The sequence below is a fragment of the Eptatretus burgeri genome, chromosome 4, assembly GCF_056783735.1.
Source record: "Eptatretus burgeri isolate ZD-2024b chromosome 4, Ebu_testis_v1, whole genome shotgun sequence".
Classification (NCBI taxonomy): domain Eukaryota; kingdom Metazoa; phylum Chordata; class Myxini; order Myxiniformes; family Myxinidae; genus Eptatretus; species Eptatretus burgeri.
In genome coordinates, this window is record NC_140964.1 from 69,134,195 (window position 1) to 69,149,881 (window position 15,687).

General features: G+C 42.2%; 1 protein-coding gene across 5 annotated transcripts in view; it reads left to right on the forward strand.

Annotated features, from left to right (window-relative positions):
• Nucleotides 1-9,215, forward strand: part of LOC147028294 (uncharacterized) — a 52,551-nt gene extending 43,336 nt beyond the window's left edge. For all 5 annotated transcript variants that reach the window (XM_085878568.1, XM_085878569.1, XM_085878573.1 and 2 more), the window contains one exon: nucleotides 7,961-9,215. In XM_085878568.1, coding sequence (XP_085734694.1) covers nucleotides 7,961-8,136 — 176 coding nt within the window. In that variant the 3' untranslated portion in view covers nucleotides 8,137-9,215. The remainder of the gene's footprint in view (nucleotides 1-7,960) is intronic.
• The last annotated feature ends 6,472 nt before the right edge of the window (nucleotides 9,216-15,687 follow it).

Below are 15,687 nucleotides of genomic sequence, written 5' to 3' on the forward strand. Positions count from 1 at the left end.
GATTAGTGCGGGCTGTAAGACATGTTACATCGTCAGATTAGTGGTGTTTTTGAAGTCCCTAATAGAGTTCACTAGTTGTGCATAACCGTTGCTTCGCTGGCTGGTTTAATCAAAAGACAGCATGTTGCACTTCATAAACATATTATGTGGAAATGGGGGGGGGGGGTTAGGCTTTGGGAGTGGCATAGATGGATTGTTTTAAGAATAACTTGGTATGTGTTATTGGGTAGGGTAGCATTCCTCTCCTATCAGGATACTTGTCAGCGGTAAGTCATCTGGTAAAACATGCATCGAGGAGCTGGCAAGTGTAATTGGTTGTGTTGTGTTGAACAACCTATAAGCAGGTGAGGCCAGGTGGAGGAATTATGGCCACAAAGGCATAAATAGTGCTTTCAGGGACATAATGGACACTTTCAAAGCACCATGAGCAGGCATAGGGGTTCTGCTGTGCCTTGGAAATGACCATGGGAAAGGTGGCCTTATGTTATGCGGGGTGGGACAAACACTGTGGGAAAGTGCAGTGCCCATCCATTGGGGCGGCCAATAAGGACCCGCCATGAGCAGTCCCAGGAGATAACAACTATTTCACGAGCATGTGTGCCCTCTCTCTGCTTCCGTTGCTCACCACGAAAGAGTTGTGAGGAGAGTTGGGAGGACATCATCCTACATCACCATTATGCCTCTCAATCTTCGCACTGCAGGCACAACCATCGCCATCATGCAGCCACAACAAGCTCGTGCCAGCATAAGTCTATCCATTCACTTCCCCTTTGTTGTGCGAATTTGGTATTTTGGTGCCATTAGCGGGTTATTTCTATTCCTTTTGTTCATAAGGTAATGCTCCCTGTATTGCTATCTGTGTTTATAAATATATGGCACAGATCTATAAGTTGGCAGAGTCCTGTCTACCCTATGCCTGTATTTCTTTTGTGAATAAACCCCCTTTTAAATGCAAGAAACATTTTCCCACCTTTGGCCGCCGACACGTTCCACCGCCAATTTTTGGCTTTTATTGGAACGGTTCTTGGGGAATGTAATAATAAATAACGCAGTTTTAAGATGGCAAGTGCCTTAACTTACAATAAAATTTTGGCCAGTTGTGTGGGTTCTACCCTCGGTTCAGTCGGCCCGTGTTAACAGATCATCTGAAGTGACAATATTACATGTCAATCTGTGAGTCTAAATGAGGATGTAAAATTAAGTGAAATGTGTGAATTTTTTTTAATCTTTTAAAACAAATAGTTGTTGCTGTCGCTGTGGTTGTCACCCCATACATGCAAAGCGAAAAGCGGGGTTAAGCAATTGGTTCATGCCTCCATCTGTCTTTTCTGTTTATGATCAAGGAACTGCTTATTTTAGGCCAAATAAATAATAAATAAAAAAAATCAGCTCTAATATACATTACTTAGGTTTGCATACTGTAAATACAGGTAATCGTTTTTATTTATTCTGAATAAAGAAAATGTCTAAAGGAAACTCCAACTTGATAACTTTGTTTTAATTTGCATAACTCTTACATATTACAGAACATATTACATGTAATCTTACATATTTGCATAACCGACCGACTGCGGGAACGAGACTGAGACTGAGAAAGGGTGATCTGAGATGTCGCGCTGCCGTTTCCACAACCAAAGTTCTCATACAGTGTGCAATACCGACTGGTCGGAGAGCTGGTCATAAGTCCGGGTGGTCGTTAAACAGGTAGGGCGTTAAGTGAGGAGTGCCTATATATGTATATATGTATGTATGTATATATATATATATATATATATATATATATATATATATATTGTTGTGGTTACCACCCGTTCGGAGTGCGGGCGACCGCTTCTAACCAATGGCGGCTGCTCTCGCCCAGCGAACGGACAAACCAAGTCGCAGCTTTCGGATCAACGCCAAAATCCAGCTACGGGTGTATCTTTAATCACACCACAGCCTTGTCCATACTCTACCCGCGCTACAGGGTCCGATCGCTGAATGGTCGATTTACCTAATTAATCGCGCGGGCAGACTACCGAGAGACTGTACCTCAACGGGACCTGCTTGGAAACGAGCCGCTAAGCAGCTCGCTCCGTTTGCGATTTGCCGAGCGTGTATATCGCCAAGCCCCGTCGGATCCGATTCTTTTATCGGCTATTAAAAAGCCAGCTATATTCCGAACTCAATTATGGCAGTTCAATTAAGGGAAGAGGACGCAACGAGCAGGTGAACATTTACACAATGAAATTTATTTACACATGCACATATACAAGCAATGCACGTATACAATCATGCAGTCATGTATGCAACCAATGCACGTATACAAGCAAGAAAAAGAATTACAGTAGTACCTCTACTTACGAATTTAATTCGTTCTGGGAGTAGTTTCGTAACCTGAAACCTTCGTAAGTAGAGAAGCCTTTTGAATGTAAATGCGCTAATCCGTTCCAAGCCCCGCAAAATTCGGACATTTTTTTAATAAATCATAAAAATGCATCAGAACATGAAACAAATACATGTTAAAATTGGATTACCGCACAATAAACATAAAACGAGAGGCACATAATGTAAAAAACAAAGAATAAAGGAAATAATAAAAATATTCATTTACCTTTTAACTGCTATTCTCGTTACTTTTTGGCCTCTTTGTTTACTGGTCCTTATCAGCAGTGTTTTTTGCCTCACGTTTCGTGAAGAATTGATCCAATGACGTCTGCTTTTGCCGGCTTTTAACAATCCGTCGGAAATGCGCGAGGCAGACATCGTCATAGTGCGCGATAGCCCGACTTGTGAACACTTTTTCCGGGTGATTCTTTTCAACAAATTCCGAGACTTCATGGAATTTTCCTAAAATGTCTTTGATTTGGGCTGATGGAATAATGGCTGCCTCCTCCTCCTCCTCCTCCTCCTCCTCCTCCTCTTTGAACTCCTCCTGCACCGCGGTGTGTTGCATCACCTCCAATTCCTGCAGCTCCTTCGTCGAAAGCTCCTCGTTGTGCTCCTGAATCAGCTCGTTGATGTCCTCGTCATCCACCTCAAGACCCATGCCCTTTCCCAGCGAAATAATTTCGCCATGGCGAAGAACAGAGTGAAGTCCAGTCCTCCTTTTAAACTTCTCGAACCAGCCACGCGATGCCTTAAACTCCTGGTGTAGTCCTTGCGCCGAATTTCCCTCGCCTGTATCCTCCTTCACGAGGTCAGTGAAGATGGCGGTTGCCTTTGCGCAAATTATGGCCTCTGTCACTGTGTCACCAGCGATCTCTTTCTCCTTTATCCACACGATTAACAACCTCTCCATCTCATCGTTCACTGCCGACCTCCTCTTGGAAATGACAGAGAGGCCTTTGGAAGGAGCCGTAGCTTTTAGGGCTTCCTTTTGTTTTATTATCGTGCCGATCGTAGATATATTACGGCCATATTCTTTTGCGAGATCAATCAAACGCATCCCCTTTTCATACCTTTCTATTATCTCTTGCTTTGTTTGTATGGCCAGAAAAACTCTCTTCTTCTTCTTTTCTCCTTGTCCACTTTTCTTCATTGCTTTCTTGGGGTCCATTGTGAATAAAAGTTACTGTAATCCACACGCGTACTGTACTGTAACACTGTCCGAGCACTTCGTAGCGGGACCATAGACTGTATACAGTATAACTATATTTACAGAGCGGGACGGGGACACGAAGAGCATGCTGGGATACACGCATACGCAAAGGGTTGCCAGGCAGATTTTAGGCGATAGCCAATAGCAGAGCAGCTACAAGTTTGTTTACGTTCGGGAAACTCTGGGAGCAGCGAAAAGCAGCGCGTACTGTACTGTATTTTTGACTTCGTATCCTGAAACGCCTTCGTAACTAGAGGCAATATTTTCCCGTTCAGGCGCTTCGTAACCTGAAACATTCGTATGTAGAGACATTCGTAAGTAGAGGTACCACTGTACAACCGTCTATTATTATTTATTTACACACATGCACTTAACAGTTCTACTTAAAGACATGGCGCCACAACGTTCATGCAAAACCCCAGAAAAGAAAAGGCCCGGGCTCGTCAGCCTTTAATGTTTCTCAGAGCTTGGGAGACCAAAGGAGCTCCGAGAGGCCGTGCTGGTTACCTGCCGCCTTCGTGGCGACTCGTTGGGCACTCCTCGACGTCCCATCCACACGGCAGCTGGCGTGACCACGGCGCGGCCCAGGCCTCGTCGTGCGGCCCGGTCGATCGGGCCTAGTCGACAATGCCTCAGAGGAACGAACGGGCCTTTGCCCTCTCAGAGTTGATGCTCTCTTAAGAGCCCGTCCGTTCCTCAGCGTCGTTTGGACTGTCCCGGAGCCCAATCACCTTGGACCGTTCTGCCGCTGGTTGGCGACTCCTCTCCGGCCTCTCCCCAGTAACCCACAGTTCGGCTCGGCACGGCAGGCTGCACTCCAGGCTCCCGTCTCCTCCGCTCTCTCCAGCTAATCACCGACTCCAGACTCCAGACTGATCCAGCTCCCAACGCGGCTCCACACAACTCCTCGCTTGGCGTCTCTGCGCGTCTTTATATGGGATCCGTAAGGCGAGGTTTTGATCTCTGACCCCCCGCTGGCTCCGCCCCTTTCGATCTTTTGATCCGATTTTGATGTGAAGCTCGGAGAGAGCGGACGTGGCAGAGATCATCTGCCCCACGCGGACATTGTGGAAATCACCGGCCCCCGTCCTAACAGGGAACCCATGCGTCTGTCGGCGGCAATGCCATTCGTGGGGAACTCGCCGTGGCTGGTGCAAAGATGGCGGCGTTTGCGGAGATGAAGGTGAGGCGATGTTGTTCGTTGTTGAGATGTGGTTTAGGAGATGGCGAGGAGATGTCGTTGCGGAGAAGGTGGTTGTTGTGAAGGCGGTTGTGGTGGTTGAAATGCGGTTGGTCCAAAATAAAGATAGCAAAATAAAAATGGCTAACAGAAGATTCACAGCCCTGCACACGAATAATTGCCTGTTAAACATCGGTGGGGAAATCTATCTGAACACAGACTTATCGACATAACTGATCTTAGGACCTATATGGTGCTCTGTGAATTTCCACAACCGTAACACTATATATGTATGTGTATATTATATATATATATATATGTATATTATATATATATATATATATATATATATATATATATATATATATATATACACGCATGTGTACTGTCAGACCACGACAGGTATGGGTCATAAAATGTGACCTGCTTCTACCTTTGCGACCCTGTGCTGTGCTATTCATGTTTGTTTGTTTTTTTTTGGGGGGGGGTTGCTTTTTTGTGGGCATATTCATGGGTTTTTCTGACCTGCTTCTACATTCACAGTTTTTCATGGGATCTTTGATTTTTTCCCTTGTGAATCATGAACCGCCAGGAACCTATCTACCTTTTTCCCACTGAAACGATGTCCTGACATTTGCAGTGTCATTTATCAGGAATGTATCCCCCGCGAATGTGAGTGTCCAACATATATATTCGAGATAAAACAAATTGTGTCCTGTTGCAATGATTGCTGAATGATTTGTGACCAACAAGCATCGACAGCCATGGGAATGCATTGTCTATTGCCTTACGACACCACCGTTCGGGCAGTTTTACAGTTGGGAGTAGAGAAGAAATTAATTGGTTGTCCAACCTTCAGCCACACCGTGACATATGATGCTCAATTGCTGTCATTTCATATTTTTTGCATCACTGATAAATAATTGAATATTTTTTGAACCACATGTGAAAATAATTTATTTTGGAGTTCTGCCTGAAGGCAGGTTCAGCACTACTGAATCGGTTTCTTTTCAAAGTTTTTTTTTTTTTTTTTTTTTTTTTTTTTTTTTTTTTAAATGTGCCTTCCCAGCAGGAATTTGGAATTTGGCCATGGTGCTGGCAATAGCTGTCCTCCTCTCTGTGAAGGAACAGTAGGAACCTAAATACAATTTTTTTTTTCTGAAAAACATTGAAAATCATCATGATCTTATTCGAAAGGAATTTTTTGTGCCAATCACAGTGTCGATTTTCAATTTTTGCCAGACGTCACACCCAGAACACACTTGATCCAATTGGTGGCTTACATAGAGAAAGTGTATTTCGAGCTTGGATTCCAATTTTGATTCCACCGTCATTAACAACTCTGAAGGTTCTCAGTTTGTTGAAACTGATCAGTGGGATTTTAAAGAAACTTGGAGACAAAACTAGTGATGGAAATGCTTTCGGAGGGGTGGGGGGTTGGGCAGCCGTATAATTTCGAGCCTTAGGCGAGTGATTCAGACGAAGACTGCAACAATGGAAATATTAGTGAAGATGAAAACGCCGATCGCATGTTAATTACAGATCGGAAGGTTTTGTTTTTCCATTCAATTGACTTTATTAGGAATTTTGTGTTAATTTATAAATCAGTTATATTGCTCCTGCAAAGGTACATACATGGTTGGGCATGGGCAACCTGTTTCTCTTGAATTGCTGTTTAGCAGCACTCTTGAACTCGATGAGAGATGGACTTCATGAACTTTGGAAGTCTCTGCTTGGACTTGCATACAAGTCACCATTCCTGATAATGACGGTGTCTCAATATCCCATCCTCTTTCTGAAGCACTGTGATTTCTAGTTTGCACTGTTGGTTGCAATTGGTCAATTTTCCAGGTTTTCCTTTGTAAATTGTTTGCTGGTATGCTGAAGTTAAGTAAAGTATCATTGGTGCCATTGTACCAAATGAATTCTGAGTGTTGTCCATTGCACCAACCACACCTGCCGAAGTCTGGTATTGGCTTAGTGGTTAGTGTGGCGGCTTGGAATCCTAGCGTCCTGAGTTCAAGCCCTGTTGGCCGCTGAATTAATACACCAGGGGGTTGACAGCCTGTCATCCTTCTGAGGTCGGCAAAATGAGTACCAGTGTGTACTGGTAGAGGGGCACTGCATCAGCCGCACTTCCAAGAAATGATAGCTACCCCGGCAGCTAAGCTGCCATACGCAAGAAGAAGAAGAAGAAGAATAATAAGACCACACCTGCTAATGCACTGAGATAAAGTTATTGTGGCACATTATTTTGATGGATGGTTGCAATTCTCTGTAATGTGCCTTGCAGGCACATTCCAAAATCTTAGTGTAGCCTGTGACTCATAAACGGTTGCCTATGACTGGTGTAAGTGAATGAAAAGCACTTGTTGATTCCATGGAGAGCCAATGTGCCAAACTTGTTGGCATTTTTTGCATTTTTGACTGTCCGTGGTGCTGAAATGGCGAGAAATACCAGAGCTTACACTGTGACTGAATGAATATGTGGGTCCATTACATGTTGAGCAACCAGCCTGTGCTGTTGTGTTGGTTTGTACATCGAGTCAGTGCTCATGGAAGCAATCGCCTGGTATGACTGATGTAGAGGTTCTTGCAGAAAATGCACATTATTCCATTGATCTTATTTGTGGAGGCACAGTCGAAGTGGTCCTTGACTTCAGTACTGTTTTGGGGTCCTAAAAGCAAGGTGGTCAACTCGATGGCTGGTGTTTCTAAGACTGTAAACGCTTGAACATTCCTGGAGTGAGATCAGAGGTTAATGATCTTTTAACCAGGGAATTTCTCATTTCCGTCCCTTTTGAAGAGATGAAGTGGTTGTGGGAGAATTGATGCGGTTTCACGATCATTTTGTGAAAAGCTTGAAAAACCTCTGGATGGTGCTCTTGACTCGTAGGGTGATGGGATGAAGAGGTGTGAACTGCTTCACCGGGTGCATAGACAAGGCCATGTTTACGTGAACAACCATACCACAGATATCTTGAAATAGCTATCTGCATGACTGCAGTGTTTGATCATGTACATTAGTTTTGTGCTTGATTGGAGACTGATCATGTGGAATTGTGCTATTTGTCATGTAAAAACGATCGTATTTTTAATTTGAGCTGTACTATTGTTACATATGTAGAAACTCCCATGTCCAGCTGGGAAATGAAGCCATGATGTGTGGATTGAAAATATTTTTTTTCTCTCCCATTCAGGCGTAGTGGTGGTTGCAGTCCTTATCCTCCTTTGCCTGCTTGTGCTGGGATTGCGCTATTGTTTTCACCACCGTGGTGCCTATCGTACTCGGGAGGACAAAGGCCCCCCTCTCACACTGCCTCCACTTATCCCAGACTCTGAACCGAGCCATTCTAGCAAGGAATACTTTGTTTGATCACTGGGCTTGTAGAAAAGCATATTGGTTCATTAACGCAAGTAGTTTGAATTTTTATTTTTCTTTAAGTGTTTTACACCTTGGTTCACACTATACTTATTGCCTTTATTTTGTCTGTTCCTTTGATTAGTTTTTTTGAAGGATTTTTTTTTTATACAAAAGCATATATTTCGATTTTCATTTAATGTAAATGCATGCACAATATATTTATTACCTTTTCATTTTGGTTGAACATCAGTGTGCAAAATACCTACTTACCAATCTGAAGCAAAAAAAAAAGTTTCATTGATAAAAACACGTAATATGGGCTGTGCTTTAAATACACACTGGTTAAGTTTACATGATAATAGTATTGAGGAATGTTTTTTTTTTTGTTTGTTTTTCCTCAAAGTTGCTGAACCAATACTAATTTATCATCTTAATTTTGTCAAGAGAACTGTACCTCATTTGTTACACAATCTGAAGTTCAAATAAATATTTTGGAGGTACTGGTAACCAGAATTTTTTTTCAACTTGATTGGAATTTCAATTTATTATCCAGATTTATGGTTTGACAACATGTATGCCTTCAGAACATGTATTCAGCAACATGTAATTACACCAATAATGTGCTGTTTTCTTACAACTTAAGCTTTTGTTCTCTGTAGATCATTGAAGTCTCATTTTAAAATGGCTATGCCGAAGTGCCTCTAGGTGTACGATTGGAGTTAAAGGGTGGGGTTGGGAAGAGGGGTGGGGCATTTAAGTATTGAAGGGTTAATGACACCGGATGTTAAGGATGGTAAATGCTTTCAACATGTGCAAACCAGTATGCCTTCCAATTGCACTGTTTGTATTCTGCAACAATTGAAAGCACATTACAATCGATTCATTTTTCCACACATTTTGGCAGGTTGTAGTTTTATTTGTCAGTATTTCAAATTAGACGTTATAATTTCATGTGTTCGACATGTTGACATATACTGTTTGGGAATCCTACCCCTGCCCATCACCCTCCCCCTCTATCCATTGATTGTTAACCTGTGACCCCTTTTATGAGTGTTATATTTTATTGCAATAAAATTTTGCATTCTATTTTATTTCAGTTGTTTTGGAGAAATCCATTGAAATCAAAATTTTAAAATGATTCTTATTACCTCCACCATCTGAGATAGACAGAGGTTATGTTTTCACCCCTGTCTGTTCGTTACTTGCGAAATTGAACAATCAAAAACAGTTGGCGGTTGCATTCAGTGACCTAATATGAAAATCCTGTTCAAATTTAAAGTCTATTGGATGAAAATTGGCAATTTTAGAAATTTGTACAATGTTGATCTTTTGGCCTACTGGGCTATTACTCAATCCAGATCCTGACCAAAAGTGTGTTGCTGTTCTTAGACGGTTGGTCACCATCATACACAAAAAATAAAACTATGTAAAAAAAAAAAAAAAAGTGTGACAGACAAACATACTTGGCAAAAAAATGTTTTGCCAAGTAACAAATGAAAAATCACTCATAGAAGCGACACTTGGCAAAACCGAACGGCACTCAGTAGAGAGCACACCTCTGCCAGGCTAAACAGTTGTTTTGAGTGTCTCACTGATGGGCTGTTTGTATCCCACTAACAAAAGATTTTCAGAACAATTGCTTGAAACTTGTGGACAAAAATCGTGTGACAAACATACAAATGCAACAGAACAACATATTTGGGGAAAATTTTTATTTGCCAAGTAACAAGATACCAAGATAGATATAGTACATGTTGACCTCTAGTTGACGTTTTACCTCAAACATAGTTGGTTTCCCAATTCAGTGAAGCACTGTACAATTGCTGTTTAATTTTCAAACGGATCGGAAATCGAAGATTTTTTTCAAGTATATTGGTTGGTCATGTGCATTATTGTCCGTTTAAAATTGACCTGTAGGCAGGTGATTGACAAACTGATCTTCACGAAACTTCACCACCTAATAGAGGTCATAAGCAAGAAGCCTATTGTTTGAGGTAAAAAGGACAAAATGTTAACAACTTTGTCAAATTCGAAAATCATCAATTTTCATCTGATTGACGAACTTTGAACAGAATTTGCATAGCAGGTCACTGAATTCAATGAATAAATATTTTTCAGGTCAACATCGACCAACAGCTCAACATAGGCCAACAGCTCAACATCAGCCAAGTTTCTAAAATTGGCAATAATCATCCAATTGACGTGAAACTTGAGGATTTGCACATCAGCTCACTGAATTTAACCACTAATTATTTTGAGGTATAAAGGTCAACGTTGGCCAAGTTTCTAAAATCGTCAATCTTCATCCGATTGACTTTGAAATTTGAACAGGATTTGCATAGTTGGTCATTGAATTCAACGACCAATTATTATGGTTAAATTTGTTTTTAGAGATTCCACAAGTATTGTGCTCTGCATGACATCTTTCGAGTTTGTTTGTGTGCAGTATATTTCAAAATGTTGCAGACAAATTTGGATGAAATTTGGTGGGAGGTTGGGTGTGTGACAAGGACTGATTGATTCGATTTTGGTTAAGATCTGAATACGGATCCTAGAATTTATGGACGTGATTCTTCACCATGAATAGATAGGACGAAAAACGAAACGAAAACGATATATGTTACAATATCTCAAAAAGTTATGGATGGATTAGGACGAAACTTGGACATGGGTGTGACAAAGACGAATTGATTCAATTTTGTTGAAGATCCAAATCCAGATAAGAGAATTTTTTAAGTGATTCTTCACCATTAAGAGATAGCGCTGAACTGATATATAGCATATATATAAAAAAAATTATTGGCCCCGATATGTTCTGCTGGACCAAGCATTGCGTGGCGCAGGTATGCGCTCTAACGAGTGCACTTCTAGTTAACTACGTTATTGACTTTTCCATCATTTGTCTTTTACCAAATTTATTCTTGAATGAACATGTAAATTAATATTTGCCAAATTTCGTTTTTGTTTTTGTTTTTGCTGCACTTTGCAACTTTTTAATCTCAGTAATGTTAATTTTGTGCAAGAACAGCATTGCATCAATTAGGAACGTTTTTCTTTTGGTGAACTTGGTGATACAAGAATCAAATGAAGTGTTTTAGCTCACCTACACTTCAGTCAGGTGAGCGTATGCAATCGAGGAGTGCCCGTAGATGAGTGAGTCAATGAGTCAGTCAGTCCGGAAACACTTCAGTCATTTTGACTTGAACAAAACACGATTTTGACTAAACTTGGCCACAAGCTTTATAGATGATGCCGAATGAAGGTGTATTGACCGCCTCAAAATCTGCATTCATTAAAGGGGTTATTGGGGTAGGGGGGTTTTGACCACTCAACAGCGGTAATTGCTCTCTTCTCCGAAACTACACACACAATTTCAATGAAACTTAACCACAACCTTCCATGACATTCCAAAGTTTGTTCACCGCATTAATATTAAAAAAAAATCAGCGGGAGGGGCAGGGGGGTTTGGAGTGACTGTTGCTCCTAATCCGGGTGAGCTTCAGGACACACAGTTCTATTTTTTATGTTCATTGCTGAAAAATGTTTTCCATGGCTCAATAGTTTCCTCTCTTGTAAAAGTGCATTCACTGGTGATGCATTGTCCTTTTTTATGATGCATCATTATAGTAAGAAGGATTGTATGAAATGAGATGCTTTACTGATATTCTCATAACATCTCTGCATATCTGGATAAAATCACAAGATGTTCCAACACATGGAACATATCTTTCAATCCTGACAAATCTCACACTCTCACTATGTCTCTCCAAAAGGATTGTCTGGAACCCCCCTGTCTACTTTCTCAACATTCCTCCTGAAGAATTCCTTTCATTCAAACTTTTGGGTATCACTATCTGCCATGATCTTTTCTGGGAAAGCTACATCTCCAAGCTAGCCTTCAAAGCCAGTTGCCAATTGGGCATCCTCCGTTCAGCAAAGTTCTTCCATTGCACACCTGAGCTCAGCCACATCTCCATGCTGACCTCCAAAGCCAGTTGCCGATTGGGCATCCTCCGTTCAGCAAAGTCCTTCCGTGGCACACCTGAGCTCCTGACCATGTACAAAACTTTCGTCCACAGCTTGATGGAGTACTGCTCTCCCCTCTGGGCACGTGCTCCCGCCTCTCACCTTTCTCGGCTTCACGCTGTGGAAACCAAGGTATTTAAGATCACTGGTATCTCCCGCAATGAGGCTGAGTATTCAGGTCTCTCACTCTCTCACCACAGGTAGGTTGGTGGTCTTTGTCTTCTACCATCTCCTCTCTGGCCTCACCCCCCGCCCCCCCCCCCGCTCTGTCTATCTGTCCCGCCCATATTTCCACAGGGTGCTCAAGGTCCACTAGCAACCCTCTTCTGGTTAAACTATCAAAATCAAGAATCACTGCTCACCTTCACTCTTTCATTGTTTCCCCCCCCCCCCCACCTGCAGAACAAACTCCCACACTCTCTTCAATCCCACTCTTCCCTCCAGGTCTTCAAAATAGCTGTTCACCACCATCTCTTATCTTCCCCCATACAAAATCTTGATCTACCCCCGTTAATCCACCCCAAACCCACGTCCTTCATATTTCCTGCTTTCCTTCCTGAAAGTCCATGCTGTGTCCATCTTGTCTACTCCGTGCACCCTGCCCCAACCCTCTCCCTTCCACAGATCTCCTCATGTGTCTATTCCTCACTGTTTTGTGCTTCCCTCTCCCATCCTTCTTGTCTCCTGCTCCCTTTGTTACAAGTTCTGTGTTAGCTCTTAGACAAGCTTTGGCAATGTATATATAAAAGTGTCATGTTGTAAAATTTGCTTACATTCTCATTCCATAAGAGGTTTGTTTTTGTTGTCGGCACATAAAGGAGTCCAGTGTGGTTCTTCGAAAGCTAAGTCTATTGGAGAGATTCATTTTGTATTGCTGTTTTAACTGTTGGTATTGCATTGTTATCCCGCCCCCGGAAGGAGGGAGCGGGATATTGTAATCGTCCGGTTTGTTTGTCTTTGTTTGTTTGTTTGTCTTGTTTGTTTGTTTGTTTGTTTGTCTGTCTGTTAGCAACTTTACGGCAAAACGGCTTTAGCAAACACTATCAAATTTAATCCACAGGTGGGCAATGAACGTTGGACGACCCCATTAACTTTTGGGTCCAATTGGATCAAAGGTCGAGGTCAAGGTCACGAAAAGATCAAAATTTTTCGCTCATAACTTCGTCAAAAATTACCTGATTTACTTCAAACTAAGCTTATAGTGAACCTTATTCTATTTGTCACTTATAATCCTACCCATTTCTACAGTGAAAAATGCATATTTGTGATAAATGGGCAGGATTTGTTGTGCCTGGCACCACTTGTTAAATGTTGTGTTAATCGATGTCCTTAAGTGTCCTGAACATCTTTGTGTACTTGTTGTTTGCAACTTGCTTGTGTTTTCCTCGTGGTCATTACTGATTTCCTTCTCCACTGATTTCTTTCCCCCATCCCTTTACTCTCGACCCGTCTCGATCACTGCAACTGTTTTTTTTAAACTCTAGACCTCCTTTGCATTAATCGTAGGACCTGACATATTTTCGTATTGTAGTGTTTTTATGGCCGCCTGCCATGACCATTAAACATTCAGGCATGCCAACTACAATGCCGAGGTGGTCGCTTTACAAATGGCCAAATTAAGGAGTGATACCCAGCAGTTTTCATCACCTCGCAACTCCGTACATGATCTAACACCACACCAGTTATTAGTCCAAGTAATACATTGAAGTGGGAGCCCCAAGGTTTTACCTAACCATGGCAGGATGTCGAACGGGGCATACGGCGTGTTCTTTGAAATAAGAATAACTTAAATGCACAACCACACAGACAGAGAATCCTGCATGACTGACGGACTTTGACAATTAATCCAATAAATAAATGTAATTTTCTGTCTTTGTGTCCGTGTGTCACATCAATCACGCCAAAACTACTGGGCCAATTGCCACAAAACTTGGCACATCGTTTTTCGCTGGATATTGTAATCGTTCGGTTTTTTTGTCTGTTATCTTGCCAAAACGAAGTTTTTGCAAGATATGTTAGTCAGCTTGTATGTTTTTTTTTTTAATTTTTTATTTATTTTTTTTGTCTGTAATCGCATATAAAAAATTCTGCAGAGCACAGTTATCATTGGAAATTTTTGTAACTTTGCATATCAGAGGCCTATAGAGGTCCCTTTCAGCACACAATTTTGAAGGTCAAGGTCAAAGGTCAAGGTCACTTTGTAGCAAATCAGGGGAGTCGACAAAACCCTTATTTTTTGAGTAATTTTGATCGGATCGTCTTCAAACTTCATGGGAATATAGTTCATGGTCTGGCGCTCAGCTGATTAATTTTTGGTGGCAATTGGCCTTGACCTTCATATGTTTTTTTTGGTCTGTAATCACGTATAAATCACTCTGCAGAGCACAGTTATCATTGGAAATTTTTGTAACTTCGCATATCAAAGGCCCATAGAGGTCCCTTTCAGCGCATAAAATTTTGAAGGTCAAGGTCACTGTCGCAAATCAGGGGAGTCGACGAAACCCTTATTTTTTGAGTAATTTTGATCGGGTCGTCTTCAAACATCATGGGAATATAGTTCATGGTCTGGCGCTCAGCTGATTAATTTTTGGTGGTGATTGGCCTTGACCTTCATGGTTAGCACCTCAGGTCAAACATATTTGACCCCAAGGTCAAATTTTCAAGTTTTAGGAGCCATATCGTGTCGTACCTCAAATTGAACACCTCGATGAGTGCTTTCTAGATATGTCAAGCTTGAGACATTATGACGTCCTTTGGTGACATTATGAGGCAAAAGCATATTTTTCATGGTTACTCTGTAGAACGATTCTCATCGGAATCTCTCGTAGGCAGATATTCCTCAAGGAGTCGCTCCTGGTGGAGAGCAGCTCTGTTCACCTCAGTGCGACCTTAAAGAAGTCACACGTGCTCACCTTTTGGCAAGATATGGGTCACCCTGCGTTGACATTGGTTTATTTGTTTGTCTGTCTGTCAGACTACATCTGTAGTCACAGGGGTTCAAGAGGGAAGGTCAACGAAAATTATTTATGTAAATGTGTATCGTGCAGCACCACCCGGTGGTGATGGCAGAGGGTATTACAAGTCAGCTTTGGAGATAACTTGCATTTTTGCACTGCACACGTCCCCAGAGAGTGGGAAGCCTCAAAGCCAACTGCCACTAACCAGGGGAGGCAGGAGAAGAGGGGTGGAAGGAGGGGTTTTGAGGGAGTGGGAGGAGTTGTAGGGAGGAGGCAGGGGGAGGATTGGGATGAGGGATGGGAAGGGGTGGGAGGAAGGACCTGGCATTGCCCTGCAACGTGGGGCACGCCTAGTAGTCATTAAATACTTACCGATACAGAAAGAGCTCTGCGCCACAGTCACACACAGCTTCCGCACTAGACCAGGGCTTGCATAAAATGCCCCAGAGTGGTGGTACGGATAGCCACTGGCTTGCAATCTTAGGATCTGTTTCCATGGTTTCTGTGTGTGAGGAGGGATGGTGCAGCCAGCTCCATTGCATCCTCAGTAAGGATGAGATGAAGATGAGCAGGGAGAGAG